The sequence below is a fragment of the Chelmon rostratus genome, chromosome 2 (genome assembly GCF_017976325.1).
Source record: "Chelmon rostratus isolate fCheRos1 chromosome 2, fCheRos1.pri, whole genome shotgun sequence".
Taxonomy (NCBI): domain Eukaryota; kingdom Metazoa; phylum Chordata; class Actinopteri; order Chaetodontiformes; family Chaetodontidae; genus Chelmon; species Chelmon rostratus.
This window is the reverse complement of record NC_055659.1, coordinates 7373169-7391885: the sequence shown is the minus strand read 5'-3', so window position 1 is coordinate 7391885 and position 18717 is coordinate 7373169. Positions and strand designations below refer to the sequence as shown.

At 41.6% G+C, this 18717-nt stretch overlaps 2 protein-coding genes and 1 non-coding gene across 3 annotated transcripts; all 3 read right to left on the bottom strand.

The window, feature by feature from the left end:
* Nucleotides 1-3574: 3574 nt before the first annotated feature.
* Nucleotides 3575-3646, bottom strand: trnap-agg. Its single transcript has one exon. It is a non-coding gene; the product is annotated as a tRNA-Pro (tRNA).
* Nucleotides 3647-5704: 2058 nt separating this feature from the next.
* Nucleotides 5705-7635, bottom strand: LOC121624191 (guanylin-like). Its single transcript, XM_041961829.1, has 3 exons — nt 7564-7635; nt 7009-7195; nt 5705-5775 (listed from the first exon to the last, which is right to left on the bottom strand). The coding sequence occupies exons 1-3, from the start codon at nt 7633-7635 to the stop codon at nt 5705-5707; spliced, it is 330 nt and encodes a 109-aa protein (XP_041817763.1).
* Nucleotides 7636-11381: 3746 nt separating this feature from the next.
* On the bottom strand, nt 11382-11961 carry LOC121623832 (guanylin-like). Its single transcript, XM_041961310.1, has 3 exons — nt 11887-11961; nt 11550-11742; nt 11382-11440 (listed from the first exon to the last, which is right to left on the bottom strand). Exons 1-3 carry the CDS (start codon nt 11959-11961, stop codon nt 11382-11384), a joined length of 327 nt encoding a protein of 108 aa, XP_041817244.1.
* Nucleotides 11962-18717: the final 6756 nt, after the last annotated feature.

Below are 18717 nucleotides of genomic sequence, written 5' to 3'. Positions count from 1 at the left end.
TCAATTTTCCATGTGCTCAGACAGCCCTGCTTTCAGCTCTGTGACAATCCGTTTTCCAGCTAATTCAAGAGGGTTCTTTAATTTTCACAACCCATAAAGGAACAGTTGATCTTTCAGTTTATTTGAAATCACTAAATCTGGAGATACGTGCTTTTGAACAATGAAGTATGAACAATGAACAATTAAACTAAACTTTAACTAAAGCTGTCAGACAAATGTAGTGCAGTAAAAAGTTCAATATTTGCCTCTGAGATGCAGTGGAGCAGAAGAATAAGCGTCCATAAAATGGAAATACTCAACTAAAGTACCTTGAATTTGTTTGAAGTACATAGCTCTGAAGGTGCGACCTAGAAACTGTCTGTAGGACATTCTGCGCCTGAAAACCCAAAACTCCTGATAAGATGAAGACCTGATTGCAAGAAATACAGAAAAAAAAAAAGTTAAAATAAAACCTTTGGAAGATCCCAAAATGTGTCAGTTCAACATAAATTTAAAGTGATCACTAAAAAAATACAATCTTGGCTACTTTATTCAATCAACACTTCAATGAAAGAGCCTGTACACCCTGGCCTATTAGCAGTAACCACCTGACTACACCTGTATGCCGCCTTGGTTTGGCTTTATATTGCACTGTTACCACACACAGACCGTTCTAAGAAGTATTTTGATTCCAGAAACTGATTTGTGGACGTCATTTACAGGTAAAGTACATGCTTGGAGGCTTGTAGGCTGAGTCACACAGACTGTGGACGCTTCAGGTAGCATTCAAGTCAGGACTAAGAAACGTTACAGGGGCACAGCCAGACGGATCCAGTTTCCGTAACAAAGAAAACATCCCCAGAAGAATCACTTCAGCCGCATACATCACACATGTTTTTACAGCTGATCGGTCATCTATGTGTTGTGCATTGAGATGATTATGTGTCTTGCTGCCTCTCAAAACCCCAAAACCTTGTCAACAACTGTTAAAACTACGTGTTGAAGATATAAAGCAAAGGATGATTTAGCGACACGAGCCAGCATGTTTTTCCCATTACACGGATGATCGACTGGCTCGGCATATGCAGCTTTAGCCTCAGTCTTTGTCCTTTAGCACAATATCATGTATGTGGCCACCAAAAGCGCATTCAGGAGCCTCTTCACAGGATTCGTGCCTTTAAATGAGTCAGCTGACATTGAAAAGTCAGCCAGAGGCTCTGTCTCCCACCAGCTCATGGAGCTAGCTTAGCTGGCTGGCAAGCTGGTAAAATCTGGAAGCCACAGCTGTCGTTTCAGGCGGAGAGATCAACAGTTGCCAGTAAAGCTGAAACAACTAATCGATTAATCCATAGACAGAAAAATAATTGCCAGCTGTTTTGATAAGTGATTAACCAATGAAGTAATGTTCAAAGCAAAAATGCCAAACATTTGAGGGTTCCATCGTCTTGATTAAACTGAGTATCTGTAGGATTTGGGCTGTTGGTCAGACAGAAAAAGCCAATTGAATATGTCACAATAAGCTATAGACCAAACGATTACCTAATTAAAAACATAAAGAGCAAAATAATCAATAATGGAAAGTTTCTGGATAGGATAGATGAGACTCTGTCTGAAATGAAGCACTCATTCTTACAAAAATAGCAAAGAATTTTGACTGACGTATCGGCCGCCATTGTCACTATAAACTGTCAACTGTGCCATATGAGGATGGGAAGCTTACTCAACAGGTCTAGTAACAGTGACTAAAGGGGTTGGGGTTTAGCAAACAGGTACTTCCTGTTGAAATGAATGAAGATTTGCTTGCAGTGGCAAGAGTTTGCCTCATCTGATGTGAACAGCAATGTGTTGAAATCGTGTTTTAGGTTAGTAATGTTGGATTTTGCGCAAATGAGTTGCATCAGTTTATGAGTCAAGCCTGGGGAAGGCATACATTAAAAAAAACATATCTTATAACTATCAATTGATGTAAAATCCTTCAAAGGCGATGAAGGCATTGAGGGACGTGGGGATTTAGAGGTTCAGGGCCGTGCAAACCCAAAAGTCTTCAAAGTCAAATCACGCCTTTCTCCACTTGGTTTGCCTTATCGCCGTTGAACACAAAGTCTGTGTTTCTTTGTGGACTACTTCTTTCTGTCTTGCGGTCCAAAGTGTGAATGTTAGATGAGGTGGAAACTCTAAATCTTGAGTGTGAATGGGATTGTGTTTTTCCCGCCTATACATACGTGTCTTGGCACTGGCACTGATTGTCAACATGCTCCTCTGTAACTGTGCGCTGGGATAAGCTCCAGTGCTCGACCCTGAACAGGATAAGCAGCACAGCCAAAAGAAGGATACAGGGATGGTTTCCCTTAACTGTGAGAAGCCAAACACTCCTCTTCCTGAGAAGATGAGATGAAGCATCTTTAAATAATGTGTGGCAATCTCTTTCTCATGGCTCTTTGGAACTAAGGTCATCATGCCTGATGATCATGTTTTAAAGCATGCAGTTTCAAGCTGTTCTCTTGTGCACATTTTGTGCTTTTCAAGTTGTTTTAAAGTTTTCAGAGTCAATAAACGGGAGCCAGGACATGGCAGAGGAACCGTGAGAAACGAAATGTGACATGAACCCAGATTATTTCAATAATTTAGATATCGTAGCCTGATTTATCATTTACCCATATATATGGTTTGTATGTGGTGAACAGTAGCCTGCCATATAGTGTGCTGCTGCTGAGGTGACTCTGTGCCACTGTCAATTATGTGCTTTTTCTAACCCTTTTTTTTTTCTCATGGCAGCAAAAAGCAGTGCATGTAAAAAGCAATGAAAAACATGTGCCAACATAACTGAACCCTTTTCCGACATTGTATGAAAAAAACTTCCATCTGCTACCAACGTGCTATGAAGAAAAATAGTTTAGTAAATTGTGCCCTCTGGTGGATATTCAGAGGCAAGGTGTATCAAGACATCAGAAGTGAAGAATAAAGAATGAAGAATGACCCCCCATATAGTTATACATCTAACATTATTGCATTAGTTTTGTTAAGGCTTTAAGGGAGATTTTAATATTTTTGATAGTGATGGTGGAGTTGCTCTTAACTTTATATAGTGATGATCAGCGTAATCATATCTTAAAAGGTAGTGGGTCAATCAGCACAAACACATCTTGTGCAGCCCAACATTGAGCAAAAGTTTATTTTCTAATGGAGATGAGGACTTTTCAAAAGATACCAAATCTGCAAATGATGCACACGATATCTATGATGATATTGATCAATTTCCCAGCTTGGGATAGATAAAGTATATCTGTCTATCTATGATTTTCATTTGATAAAAAGGTGCATGTCTTGGCTTTCGGGTTTAAATATTTAACTCAGTGTAAACAGCATAGCTTAAATGAAGAGCTGGCACAAGTTCATACAGCATTTACATGTACAGATACAGCATGATTTTTAGCAAACATAAAGCTACTTCAATGGAAATCAGCGGGGAGGCCTATGTTGTGGAGTGAATTATTTTTATCCTGTATACTTCTCTTTGTTTTTTACCTCGTTCTTCTTATGTTCATTTCGGCGCTGCATATACGTACATTGAAAGCAAACTTAGAAAACATTTACAGGGCTCGTCCGGGATTTGAACCCGGGACCTCTCGCACCCTAAGCGAGAATCATACCCCTAGACCAACGAGCCACGTGACATGGCTCGTTGGCCACGTCCAGCAAACATGTCTTATTCATGTTTCATTTCAAGTTTTTACCCTAGCTGGAAGCGAAATCACGACTCACCAATGTGAAAGTTAGGTGGGTGTAAATTTTTCTCCTAAAAAAAACATGTATGTGTTTATTTAACGGTTGGATCTGTCGCTGCGTCATGTTCGTCGGAAAAGTCCGTTATCTTAAATTTGACACGTTGTTGTTACGCCACTGAACAACCGCCAGAGGTCGTCACGCGCTTTACAGAGGAAGCGCAGGGCGGAAGCAGAGGATCTGCGCGAGGCAGGAGGTCTCACTCCCTCCTACTTCCGTCTTCGTTTAAATCGTGTTGGGCAGGCGAGTCTTCCCGAGCCTCTCTTTCTGTTTCTGTTCAGGTTTGTTGTTTATTGTACTTAATCTTTGTGTTTTTGTTTTGGTGTTTGCTGTCTTAAAATTGTCTGTTTTCTGTTTATTCCATTTCCTAATTGTCTAAACCAGGCATGTCCAAACTATTCCATAAAGGGCCGTGTGGCTGCAGGTTTTCGTTCCAACCAAGGAGGAGCACACCAGCTTAATTAGCTGAGCTCAGTCTTCAGCTGATAACTCAGTGATCCCTTGATGTTGATTGGCTGGCCTGGTGTGCTCCTCCTTGGTTGGAACGAAAACCTGCAGCCACACGGCCCTTTATGGAATAGTTTGGACATGCCTGGTCTAAACATTTAAAAAAAACTTTGATCAATGAAAAAAGTATACTCATGAATAGGCTATACTTTTTTTTCCTTTACTCAAACCAAACCAGAATACAAAGATAGCCGTTTGTCAACACCTCAGACAAAACAGTGTCAGCTTTATTTCTAATTGTTTTAATGCACAACATGGAGGGAAACACATATCAGCCATCAATGATTAAACGCTGATCACTTTCATTAGAACCATTAAGTTATATTATTGTAAGGTTTATAAATCAGCGGATGCAACTCAAACACTCTGCAAGCAGTAGAGCAGCTTGAAATGACTGTAAATAGAAGCTCCCTTAATGGCTGTGAAGCACAAAGGTAGGAAAGCATGTCAATGACGCCATGCGTAGTGATGTCAGTCACGCACATTCCTGATTGCTGTTACATGAATTAGCTGCTCTAACCGGCTGTCCAGCCAGATTCAGTGTTATTGGAATTTTTGATGCCTGTACACATGTGCAAGTGTGATTTCCTACATCAGAGCCATGTGGTAGGTCCCTGAGAAAATCCATCATCACTGGCAACACAGATTAGAGCTGCTTTATTTGGACTTTTAAAGCAAACCGAAAGTAATGTTTACGTCAAGATGAACGAATTTTAATTTTCTAATCACAGTATTTGGATGAAAAGCTAAAGATAGATCTCTACAACCACAGCAGCAAAGTGCACACAGATGGGTTAACAGATTTGCAGCCCAGTGTGTGAATATTTGTTTTCTAAATAGAGTGGTTCATCTTTCAAATAGACAATCTTTGATTTAAAAAGAGAAATCAATGACAGCTTCTATTCTGGCTCACTTTAGTGTTGCAATTTGCTTTAATGAGACTCAACATGATGGCCTTTAATTGTTGTTTTTCCATTCAGCGGCTTTGAAACAGCATACTACCATTGTTTGTATGTGTATGTGTGCACACGTGTGTGTGTGCAGATGCGTTTTTGTCTGTATAAAAGTAAGACCCAGAGTGTGTGAGCACTACTGTATTCTTTATGCTAGCAGAAACAGCTTTCAGTGATGCCAATAATTACATTAAAATTAGATTTAAAGTTAAATATGAAACCAAGGTAATATTTCAAACATCGCAGAACGTCTGTTTTGACACTTTACTGACAAGTGACTATGTAGGCTACATATTAACACCAGCTACCAAAATGTATACAAATGTGGAATGACTCAGTGGTGTTCTGGCATCTACTGAAGACCACCTTGAGACCTGTTGGGTTGAGTTGCTGGGTGACAGGATGTGCTTTGCAGGTGTCCATGGATGCTTTATACTTAGGCTCCATAGGCTCTCAGTTGAAGCGTCTAGCAGACGGCAGCCTCAGTTCAAACACCCGTAACAGGAGGGGTTGGCGCATATTTCACAAGGATCCGAAGGCGTGATGATATACACTGTCAGGTGCAAGGAGAAAAACAAAGAAACATAAATATTCATCTGACCTAAAAGATGTGTTTGTATGGGATCGGCATCCAGATCTGTCTCAAATCAGTAATAGGGGTGCCATCTGTGTCCAATCAGCTTTAATTGTTCCCAAAGACTATTTGCACAGTGTTTCACAGGCATCTCGTCTGGCATTATCATTGTACAACCAGTTTATGGCGCAGCAGTTGCAGGATGTGCATAACACAATGTGTAAACATGAACGCTTGGGTGAGCCAGCGTCTGTCTTCAGTGTCTTCAGTCTCTGGTCTGAAAGAGTGACCGAGTAATGAAACTGTCAGTCAGCAGCGTTTATAAGAGTCTGTGTGTGGTTGTTTCTGGTATGAATTTGCCAATAGCCAAATGTTGACTCTGACGCTCACTGAGCAGGGAGTTCAGTATGTCGCAGAGCGGGTTGGTTATTCAGGAAAGAACTTACTTGCTTTCTTGCCGAGAGTTAGTTGAGAGCACTAATCCGACCCGCACGTCTGTAGGGATTGTCATACAGACTAAACTAACAAGATGTAACTCATAGGTTAGCAAGATTTAGAGATGGTGGCAGGTGAATTTTATTACTATTACTATTACTATTTAAATAGGGCCAGGCTAATTGTTTCCCCCTGTTTCCAGTCAAAGTGCTAAGTGCTAAACTAAGCTAGCAGACTTGATGCCTCTCAGTTAAAGGAAATGTTTGGTTAAAAACAATGAATTGACACAAATATTGTTGGTGTAGCCTTAGCCTGAAATATCTTATTCCTCTGTGCTCTGTTGTTCTCCAAACACTACTAAAAAACACTCAGGAACTCGTGTTGTAAATACTCAGTATTGCACCAAATGTGTATTAATCCACAGCTAAAAATAGTCCCCAACAAATACACAGCTAACTTATGTTTGAGTAACCTTTCCTGAAAACTACAGTGCCCAGCTGTGTCAGTAAAATATTCAGCCCTAATCCATATATTTGTGACCTGTTTGTAAAGATCTATGTCTTCATAAGAAACCAGTGGCCTTCAAGCTGAGGGCTGTTGGTAAATATTGAGAGTTGTCATTGTTGGGTTGGTCTTTTGACAAAAAAATCTGTAATGTGTTGTCAAATTAAGTCAGTTTTATCTATTTTATCTAGTTTTCTGCATTGTTTTTAGACAGGACGTACCTGCCGTACCTTTCAAATTTCCACATTTGTTATGAGCTTCACTCAATCATACCAAGCCTGGAGAAAGTGATGCCTGCTCCCTTCCCTTGACACACAGGCCGAAAGATCTGCGGCAGGAGAGGGTTGGCGCAAACGGCCACAACGCTCGTCTCCGACAGGTTAGGGCTAATGTCGTCGTCTAAATCCATCAGCTCCTTCAGCTGCTTCGCTGCCTCCAGCGGGAAGCTCCTGTCTCCAACCTGGAGGGGAAGGAACAAGAACTTTGTGTGACTAGAAAAATCTGACACAATTAAATTCTTCCACATGCCGGTGCTTTGAGGAGGGAGAGAGAGTGGGCTGTAGGGGTCTTGTCATGGGGAGAATATGAGGTGCGAAGGTGGAAATTAACTTTTGTTAAATGTGAAATGGAAGAGGAGACTAGAGAGCCGCTTTAACTGTGGCTTGGAGGACATAGAGAGCATGACGTCAATCTTTAACAGGCGTCACAACATCTGGATCGCCCCCTTGGTGTCAATGATCTGAGATGCATTTAGAAAAACAGAGTGAAACAGCCTTATTGATTAGATAAAAATGGTCAACAGTATTTCCAGGAACAAGAGCAACTCACCTTAACCTGCACGCCTGCAGCTCCTCTGCACACACACAGCACCAGAACAAGGACAACACTGAGCACTCTCATTTTCAGGTGATGCAACACGCCTCTCAGTTCACAGGAGTGCTTCTTCTGTGGTCGCTGTGTATCTGCTCCGCCGCTTATAAGGTGTCTGGACAGATTAGCGAGTGATTTATTAACAAAGGCCACCGGCAGGGTGAGGAGGGTACAGGTGTGTCGGGGGGGGGCACTGGCTGTTCAGAGATAACCAAATGCTGGTGTACTGGAAGTGCACTGGATCCTCTTTTTTAGTTTATAACCACTACTCACTAAATATGTTGATAACCTCTAGCGCAGCATTTCATTATTGACTTTGGGTTTCATTCCAACGCATTCGATGCTGCAGTGCCGCCTAATAAATCTCATCCCGCGGCTCTCTCCCACAGATATTCGTCACAGAGCTGTCTGATAAGGAAGCGGATGTATACGTACAGAGCTGATCCATGTGGGTCAGTTACTTGAATGGCTGCAATATATATATATATTTATATATGATGAGGATTTCAACATGTTAGTGGCTATTTGCTGTTTAGTGAGGCTGTTGGAAAAACGCACCTCAATGCAAAAGGTTTTTGCTTTCCCATGAACTTGAAACGGTGAAACATTTAAGCGTCGCGTCAATCAAACAGACGCTTTAACTGCCTTGTTTCAAAATAATGGAAAGTAGAAGCGACTTAGGTCATCTTTGTCTGATGAGGGTCAGAACGTGGACCTCATTGGTAGTCAGGAGCTCCTCCATCCAAAATGAATTGTAGGCTGCCAGCGTGGACTCAGAGACGCTGTTTCAGAAGTCACATCAAAGTCACAAAATCGACCTATTTTGGCCGTTTTTACTCTGCTCTTTAGAGGAAAAATCGTGGCTTCAACTTTCTCATTTCTTTCTCTTTTTTTGAATAACTTTGAGACAGACTCTGTTTGTTACTTTGGGAGAAGAAACAGCAGATAACATTGATTTGCAGACTGAGGGTGGTGTTGCATGCAAACATTTGCTTGTAGCCACCAACAAAATATGAATATGAACCTAGAAATGTGTGAAATGTCTGACCTTCAGATACTCATCCACTATTAGACAGACACACGCACACACACATGCACATAAAGAATAGATGTTAATACAAAACTATAAAGTAAATAGAAAAGTCAATAAAGACTGAAAATGTGATTGATTTTCACTCAATATGTATTATATAACTCTTAACTGGAGGTCCAAGAGGGAGACATTTTGACACACAGTATGAAGACAAACCGAGTGAAGCTTTAAATTCACATAGAAACTAAACTGATCTTGTTTCAGGGAAAAATCATGTTGAAGAAATGTCTGCCGTCTGGCTGCCAGACAATGAGCTATAGTCTGAGTCTGAGCTCCACAAGCTGGTGAAGTATTGACAAATGCGAAATGAGATCATTATTCGGAGCAGTACACGTCCCAAAGTAGACAATTAAAGGATGTGCAGGGCATAAATCCAGTTCTCAATCATTAGTGGAAAGGTCCAGTGTGGCTTCTGGCAGACAACAGAGTGAAATAATCCCCCTGCATGCTGAATTATGTGTCAGTACAGCTCAATTTAACATGCCAGCCACAGATGTGTGTGGAATAGAGATTTTTTTCTCTCTCTCTGATGAAACTAGGTAAAAGACAATATGCACTGGGATGTGTGTAGAATATAATTTGCACTAAAACTGCACTAATGCTTGGAGATACAACTTAAAAGCTGTGAATAAGAAAGATATATGTACAGTAATGAGTCCAAGGAGGTATAAGTGTTTTGATTTTTAAGTGATAATGCAGAAAATTCAATGACACCGCTGCACTAACGGCAAAGACCATTCTTCTAAGATCAGTTCTGGTTCGGGGCTCCAGGATAATCAGCCTCTAACTGCTTAAATATGGGCCAAAGCAGCGAGGATGAGCTACATGCTAATATACCAGCAAGGGCTTTGGAGATAAATTGTACCAGTGGTTATTGTGTCGCTCAGACAGGGAAGGCCAACCGACTTTATCGGAAGGGTGTGTGGCGAGTGTTGCAACTATCACCTGTGATGAACCTGAGAGCTGAGTGATAAATGGAGTCTGGGAACGTCAGAGTGGAGGCAGTAGAGTGTTGGTTTGTGAAATCCTCATGGGAGGAAAGAGGCTTCAGCAATCCTGTACAGCTCAGGAAAGCTGCTTTTGTTATACAACAAGACATTTCATTTCCCCTATAAGGCAACAACAGCAAAAAAAAGTTCTAGAATTTGCCTCGTCAGCACCTCTGCACATACACAGTGCACAGCATGGTCTGAAGACACTGGCTGATGTACTGCATGTTCATATCACTGCATTAATTATCAGCTTTCTGGCATCAAAGCTGTGAGTATATTATAGGTGCTGGAGTAGGTGCACTGTTCCCCTGGACTGATAGTATATCTGTATAATGAGGCAGTTTAGCTGTGTCAGATAAGATGCATTAAACAAATTATTCGCAACACAAACCATGCTTATATTCTGTATATGCAGCTACAATGGAGACAAAGGACTGCACTTGGAGTGGGATCCCCAATACAAAGCATGCAGGGGCGGGTGGTTTTAACTTTGCTGCAGGTGGAAGTGGATGGGATGGAGGACTGTGAGTGCTGCTAAACAAGGGCTCAAAAAATCTTTCTGGGGTAAGGACGGTGAAGTAATCAACAATGCAACATAACTGAACTTTTAAATACTTGTGCAATAATCTGAAAGCTGCTGCTTCCTAGAAGAAAGTTCTACTGCAAAAACACACAAAATCAAGTAAAAATATAAACTGAGAGTTTAAAACTGTGCATAGAATCTGAAAATGTCCATATTTATTGCCCTCAGCGATACTATGAAATGAAACACTGCAATGCAATGTGTGTAATGTGGCTCATAATCGTGACTTTGTCGAGACTTTGAATGCAACTGAGCAGATATTTGCAGTTTTCTGCCTGCTTTTAGCGCATTGTTTTGGCTTTATGTGTAGATATTTACTGCTCTCGGTCTTATAAGCCCCCTGTATGCTACCTGTACAGCAACAAACCAGTTAGCCACTAGCTCTTGAGGAAAGCTGTGGACCTTGTAGCTTAAGACCTGGATAAGTGTTTCAGGAGACTAAACTAAACGGTCAGTAACTCCTGACCTACATCCATCAGATGACAACTGGCACAACTCCAAATGAAGTGCAAGTGTTTGTAAAAAAGAGATTTTTAATGTTGTCTGCCCCCTATTGGCCAGAAATTAAATACGGCAGCTGAAAGCAAGACTTTTTCCACATCTGGGAATAATCTGTAAATATATGCATATATAGTGTTTTATTTTGCAGGAAAGAAAACAATGTACACATGAACTGTCAGTGAAGGCTTTTTATTCTCAACAATGTAAATAGAAAAATGAAAAAAGAAACTCCTCTTTTAAATATGACGACAAAGCTTGGTAAGATAGAAATGTAACAAACAATGTAAAATTCAAAAACAAAATGTATGATAATGAGCCGTCAGCAGAAAAATAAAGTGGTAAAAATATGCAAAAAAGTAACAGTTTGCAACATACCTCAATTTGTCAGATTTTTTTTCTTTTTGGGGCCTTTTTGTCTAACAGAGACTTAGAAGTGTATAAAGTGCCCAATGGACCGGAGTCAGAAACTTGGTATTCAGGAACCATAAACTCATCGTCTCATCATTGCAGGCAAACGCTTTAGAAATGCCCTGAAATAGTTTTGAGGGGGAGGAAAAAAATCACAAGTCTTAAGCTGGGCATCATGTTTCTGGCTTGCTGGGTTGGTTTAGCAGCCAGTGCAGGCAGCGAAGGCGCAGATCTCACAGACGTCCATGGGAACCGCAGCTGAAACAAACACAGGAAAGGCAAAGATGAACCACCTGCACTTCAATATTTACCTGTCGTGCCCCCTTAGAATCCCATCACAAAGCTGTTCGGTATATGCCGGTCTCACCTAGTCTGGCGAGGGATGCAGACGCCCCTCTCTGCTTGCAGAGGGGCAGGAACTCCTGTGGGAGCATGGGGTCGGCACAGAGGGACACGGTGCTCGCCCTGAGTCGCGGGCTTTGTTGGCCCCTCGCACCGCCGCTCTCCGTCAGCTCCTGGAGCCTCTTGACGGCCTCCAGCGAGAAAGCCAGTCCATTCTCCTGTAGGAGAACACAGATCGTAAAGCAGGTTTGTACAGTGGCTGCAGTGTAACCTGCATGAGCTATAGATAAATACAGTCGCTGCTATTTCTAATGTGTGCACGAAAGCATCAGCCATAAAGAAAAATGAAGCGCTGCACTCACTTCAACCTGCACGGCCTCGGAGGTCCAGCTGAGAGCCAGGACGAGGACAGCAATGGTGGCGAGTGCGGCCTTCATGGTGACAGTTGATAGCAGTTTGTCTTGTGGTTGTCTCTTGCTGTTGGTTTGCTCAGCGGGTGCTCAGCTCGGTGTCTGCTTTCCGTCTGTCCACGAGCCTCCTTTTATACAATCCTCCCCTGCAGCTCGGAGGTCATGTGACCACAGGTGCTACGAATGGGAACAAAGTTTTTCTCACAGGTTAATGAGTAGTGATGGGGTTTTACAGGGTTGTAAAAGGGAATTCATAAATCCTACTTTGACTTCATCACCTATGTGACTATTTTTTATGGATCTCTGGCTCACTTGGCTTCTCTGTCTTGCAGAATTGATCACACCTCTGGCGGGTTAAACAGTTACTCTAGCGATGACGATGAAGCCACACCAGCCCATTGTGAGAAAGTCCTGTTTCACACACCTTTGCAAACAGTTGAACTTTGTGTTGCAGGCTGAAGTGTCTAAAAGACCTGGACAATATTTAGAAGAAAGTCCTGCATTTTTATATATAAATGTACTAATTATTAAACAAAATATTGTAAATCAATGTATGCTGCTAAATTCCATGCTAAGTGCTGTTATTTCCCGGCTTTTCTTACAAAAAAACACCCAACTGCATCTAACTGGGCCAAAACAAACCATTAAATCTATATGCAAATGTTATTTTCTCCCATGTGAGTTGCCTGCAGAGCTCTCATTAGCCTGTGGTGTGGAATAATCAGATGCTATTTACTGAATACTCGTGCAAGGGTTGAGTTCTGTTTCTGCTTCTACTGCAGATACTGATAATGTTCAGTTTATTTATTCAGCCCTTGAGCCCAGTCAGATCTGATGTAATTATTGGTAACAAATGTGAGATATGGGTATAATTCCTAAGAGGTTTTCAGACCAGCCAGATGCAGGATGTGTAGGGTGTGTAGAGCAACCGTTGTAAAAGCCTTCAGGATGCAGGCGCAGGTTGAATCACAAGACTGAGAAAGGAGCTTGTAAATCACTCACCTGCTGTAAATAACACGGATGGCTATAGATGCAAGATCAGAAACACTTCAGCACAGACAGACTGACTCATCGGCTGCTGCAGGAATCAAACCTGTCACCTTCCAGTAACGGCACGGCTATCTAATCGCCCAGACTCTCAAGGACAGCAGGAGGCTGCGAAAAAATCAATTCACTCCGATTGTGAGAGGCGCGAAGCGTGCACCCACACACACACAGCAGTGTCAGGGCGTGGCCGGCCTGCTACATGTGCAAGTTTTTAATGAGCTCATTAGAGTCAATTCTTTACGCAGAGCATGAAGGATCAATCTACCGAACAGACCCGGGGCGGCACGCTGCATCTCAACAGTACTAACGTCATCAAACTTTAATTTCAGATGGAAAAGGCGAACTGAAACAGAAAAATCTAATTCCCTGTCTATTATTTCATTAGTAATGTCTGAAGTTGCAATTTATGAGGTGATTCTAGCCAATAAACAATAAGGATGGTGCCATTTTTGTCTATTTCTAATCAGCAACAGTTTGCCTGAAGAAACCTAAACTAACAATGAATGAAAGAAGTATTATCTGTGTAGCCACATAATTCTCCTGGAGTCCTGGGCCCTCAGGCCAATGTTGCCAATCCCAGCTCTAATACATACACAATACACACAGTGGCTCTCTCCTGGGTGCCTGCGTCCGCCCACAGTCCTCAGACATGCATTTTGGGTGTGTGAATGGTTATCTGTTCATATGTTTCAGGGTTAACCTGCACCTGTCGGCCAGCGTGTGACGGCAGAGGCCTCAGGTGACCCCGCACAGGTTCAGAGGGAAAACAGTGAGGAGTAAAGCCAGCATTATCCTTTATACAGTAGTCTGTGTTAGTCATCTTTCGTTGCAATGTATGCATCATACAGTCCATGCAGACAGGTGGGAGTGGGATGTTATGCTGAGATTGCAATGTTAAGCAATAACACTTCAGACAGGTAAGGCTTTACTCATTTACTCATCAGGTATTTGGAAATCAGGCCAACAGGCTGCTGTGATGGCAGGGAGGCCTTGCAGAGGAAATGTGTGGGTGGTGCAGTGTGACGTGCAGCAGAGAGAAAAAAGAAATGAGGATGCGCTGATGTGCTGATGTGCTAAATTTCCAGTTTACTGAAATCTTCAAAACGCAGCTCGAAGACGTGTTTGGCTGAAGGTTACAGATGATGGCCTGTGCTCACTAACCTCCTACAAGCTGTTTATGTGCTAGTTAGCAAAAAAAATAAAGCTAACTGACTTCAGAATTAACTGAGTAACCGTTCAGTTAAAAATGCACTGTTCTCTGTTGAGTCAAGAAGTGAAAGAAAGTCTCCGAGTCACGGGGAAAGGGCAATTAGCCCGACAGGTAAGACTAATGAGGACCATCAAGGCTGGAGGGAAGTAAATCATCAGCCTGAGTGTGAATAGAATATCTTTGAGTATTTATCGTCAAGTGGGTCCACAAGCAGAGTTTCTCACGGAGGACAATTCATCAACCCTCTTTATGTCTGACCGTGAACTTAGGACCTAAATTCCTTAAACCTGCATTAATTGAGTTTTGTTGGCGGTTAACAAGCTCTTAAAACAACCTTTAAAGTTACAGTTACAGTAAAAGTGTTGGCAAGCTGTTGCCTTCTTGCAAGTCTAGCAGACATTAGCAACATTAGCATTAATTTAAAGTCAAGTTTCTGGCCACCTGGGTAATGTAAGTCCATTCACTCTCTTTTAGCTCTGTTTTGCTCTCCACAAACTCCCGAGGGTAATAAATGGCTCTTTCGCTGCTAAATGCTTCAAAATGTTCTCCAGATAGTGGCTAACTGTGTCTTTCAGGCAGCATAAACTCAGATATTTGGAGCTCTTTTGCTGAAAATGTCTGGAAATGATGCTGATGAGGGCAGCGAGACGGTCAAAACAGTAAAGCTGTGGCTAAAACTAAAACAATGAGCTGAAAGATGCTAAAAAGGCTTCAGAGAGCTGAGGGGACCTGCAGGGTCAGGTGATAATTCATTCTTTTCACATTGCGTGTCATGATCTGACCTCACTGTGCACATAAAAATGTGTGTGTTGCCGGGCTAATTCAGTACTCTTATGCTAAAATGTTAAGAAATGGGTGGATGTGGTAATGTGGTAAACTTTACTTTCTTTGTAAGAATGAAATGAAACCTAAAACTCAGCAGTGTCCAAACTTGGTATCAAAAGCAGCTCCTCCTTTTTAACACCTTTGGCCCCCACCATCAGATCAGCTCCACAGGAAGTCAACACATGATCTCAGACACGCTGTGAGTCATTCATCCTTTATGACGAAGGCAGAAATGAGCAGCATTTACTCCCAGCAGGATGACGGCAGACACAAATGTTTCTCAGAGTGGGAGTAAATGAAGCAGAGATACAACTCGTCTGAAATGTGATTAACCTGTCTTCTTGGGAAGTGTTTTTTTTCTCATGCTTCCATTAGCCAATAGCAACAAGCTGTTCCCTCCCACAGAAGTTTATTACTGTTTTTCAGACAGGGCTCGTACTGTCAGGCACGAAGGCCAAAGAAGTGTGAGCAATGATTATCTGCTCTTAGTGATTAAGTAGATCATTTTTAAACTGATAAGATAGAAATTAAAGGACTGTCAACGGTGTTATTACAAGCCAGTTTCTTCAGAGTGCCATTTAGATATGCATATTTAATATATGTATATCTAATACGTGAGCAGATGGCCGTTGCCTAGCAGTATATATGTGTGTGTGTATATATATATATATATATATATATATATATATATATATATATATATATATATATATATGTTGTTTATTATCCAGTGATTATTTTTTGCAGATAGAAACTTAAACTTGCAACCAGCAGCCGGTTAGCTTATTGTAGCTTAGCATCAAGAAATCAACGTGGAAAGTACAAAAACGGCATGTTGTCATGCAGTTATGGACGAAACAAACATCATAAAACATGTTAATTATTAAGCTTTAGAGGTGCTGGTCGTTAGAGCAGCTATTTCTCCATGTTTCCAGTCTTAATGCTAAGCTAAGCGGTGAGAGGTGTTTATTTCCCCATCTAACTCTCAGGGATATTTTTCGCGGAAAATTGACATTTATGAGGCACTAAATTTCACCTCTGAGTAATTATTTGATCCCTGAATCTATTTGTTTGATATAGAAACTTCCTGAATGTCAGGCACATAAAAGTGAGTTATATCAAATTGACAAGGTGCCACAACTTAAGTGCATGTAACCACTTCTTATCTGATCCTCTGGGTTTGTAAAACAGACACTTAACTGTCTACAGCTGCAAAAGGGACAAATCATCCTTGTCAAGCATGTTATGTCACAGTACAGTCAATAAACAGATAATGCATGTCTCTCAAGCAGCCACTACACCCTCAAATGCCAAACTACTTGAAAAGCCATTGAAATGCATGCCATTCTTTGGCTCGATGATAGAAATAGAAACAGAAAGTGAATACGGACACGTGTTTATGTGGCTAATCTGAAAAGCAAAGACCCCATCAGCGCTGATCTTTTCGGTAAAACGTGAATCTAATGTTGCATGTTAGTGAGCGTTAGTGCATCTGCAAATACAGTACAAGTAATATGGCTTGGTGGGCTGCTCCTACAGGTCACAATATAAACGTTGGGATTAAGGGAATACGTTTCTGTAATTCTCATCAACAAATGACCAAATGTTAAAGGTTTTTGCTCCCAGCCTGTCGTCTCTTCCCACAGTGCTTTAAAGTCTGGGCACAGCACAGAAAATTGAGTGTGTTATGGCGAATCTCATCGCTAATAATAATCTGGAGTGCGTTAGTTGACGCTGTATATTAGACGAGGGCCAACAGTGGCAGCTTTACTACTAGGCCATAAATTGACACAGATGCCTCCTCCAGCTCCTGCAGACTGAACTTGAGATTTATCAGGAGCATCAGATTTACGCTCAGTCGAGTTAAGCCTTACCAATAAATCAGCCTTGTTTATGTAACCTGCAGGCTGGACATCATGCCGGTGCGTGTTGTATGTACTATCTACTTCCCATCACTTCATCATCCCCTTAAACCTGCCTAGAAACTCAAAAACACATGTAAAAGCAGTAACTCAGCAGCTTGACACAAGTCTGCATATTGTATTTTCTTTTTGAAGGTATATCTGTCATAAAGTGATTTACTTTAGCGATTTATAGCATAGTATTCGATATCTATGGTACCCCCAGAGTCAACTTTATAAAACCATGACAACATCCGCTAAAAGATACGATGAGACTGTGTGCCACTAAACCCACGTGAGACCTGTGGATTCACATGTGGGTTTGGGCACAGGATGAATCTCTGGGCTCACAAATGATCAGCGTGATGGAAAGCATGCTGAATGTTTACATTTCTTTAAGTTTCAAATTTTAATATTATGTTGCGATAATGCTATGGTTAACACAAAAAATAGTTAAGGTGAGGAAATATTCATGTTTTGGCTTGAAATACCCAGTTTTGCCGCAGAAACATAACTGAATATATACTGAATATACTCATAAACATGTACCTGTAATCTGAACTACGTCACTTTGGCACCTGCCGCAGAAACGCTGATGTGATATGTATGAAACGTGCATATTTCACATATCCGTGGTTTGCAGCAATGCACAATACCAACATTTTATTCTGGAGACTCACTCAGTGATTCTGCTTTTCAGAGCTGATAACTAAGTGAGTGCATCGTCTGAGGAAGCTCTCTCCTTTTCATAGTTTAGTTTTTTCTGTGATTTTCTCCAGCTCGTCACCGGGTTGCGGCCGGATGTGACATATCTGGCAGCATGCAGAGCCGGTTGCATTTTAAGTGGGCGTTAATGTTATCTTATCTGTAATGGAAATTTTAAAAACGAGTTGTGCCAGTATATGCCTTGTACAAAACAATCAGAGCCGTGTTTATCTGACCTAGTGAAGTAGCTGATTATCTAGCTTCATTGATTAAACCTGTTCGGCATCTGCACGTGCATCACGGAGGGACCTGGGAACAGTCTGTTTGTTTATGCATTTGTTGATGCTGCGTTATAATTAGAATCAGCTTTGTTGTGACCCTTGGCAGCTTTGGATGCCCCACTTTCCCTCTTAACCACCAAGTCGTCTCTACACATTCATTCTTCCTCCTTTTGATTAAATAAATAACCTACTGATAAGAACCTCTCCTCTGTTGTGGTGTGAAGTAGCCGGAGGCAGGGAAACACTCATTAAGTGCAGGAGGTGATGGCCGGAACAGGTTTGCAGTCTTGGCTTGCGTAGCATTTCAGTTACATATTGATTATTTTCAAGAATTTATTGCCTCTAATTATCAGCCGGTACAAAAGTCAGTCTGTTGGGTCCGCAGCTGATTCATTTGCGCGACCCAAACGAGTCGTAAAACATGAAAAGAAGCTGATGCCGAGCAACAGCAGGATAATGCGTTGTAACCGCAGCTGACTGAATGTGCAAGCCGAGAGGGTAAATAATGACAGTGAGAATATCAGCCTGATTAAAAACAGAACATTTCTCTGACAGTGCTGCAGCTGCAGGTGATGCAATGACAGGTGAAGGGACTGGAAAGGATCTTCAGCGTCCTTGAGCACATTTCCCCAAATACTCTCAGCGACTCCTGAAGCAAAAAGAATGACAAGAGAAATGTAGGAAATGACATGCCACCACTTAGAATGGATTGCCACGAAACTTTACGCATGTTGCATACATTCATGTGCCCCCATGAGTTGAACTGTAGTAACTTCTGTGATGCCTTAACTTTTCTTCTAGTGCCATCATCAGG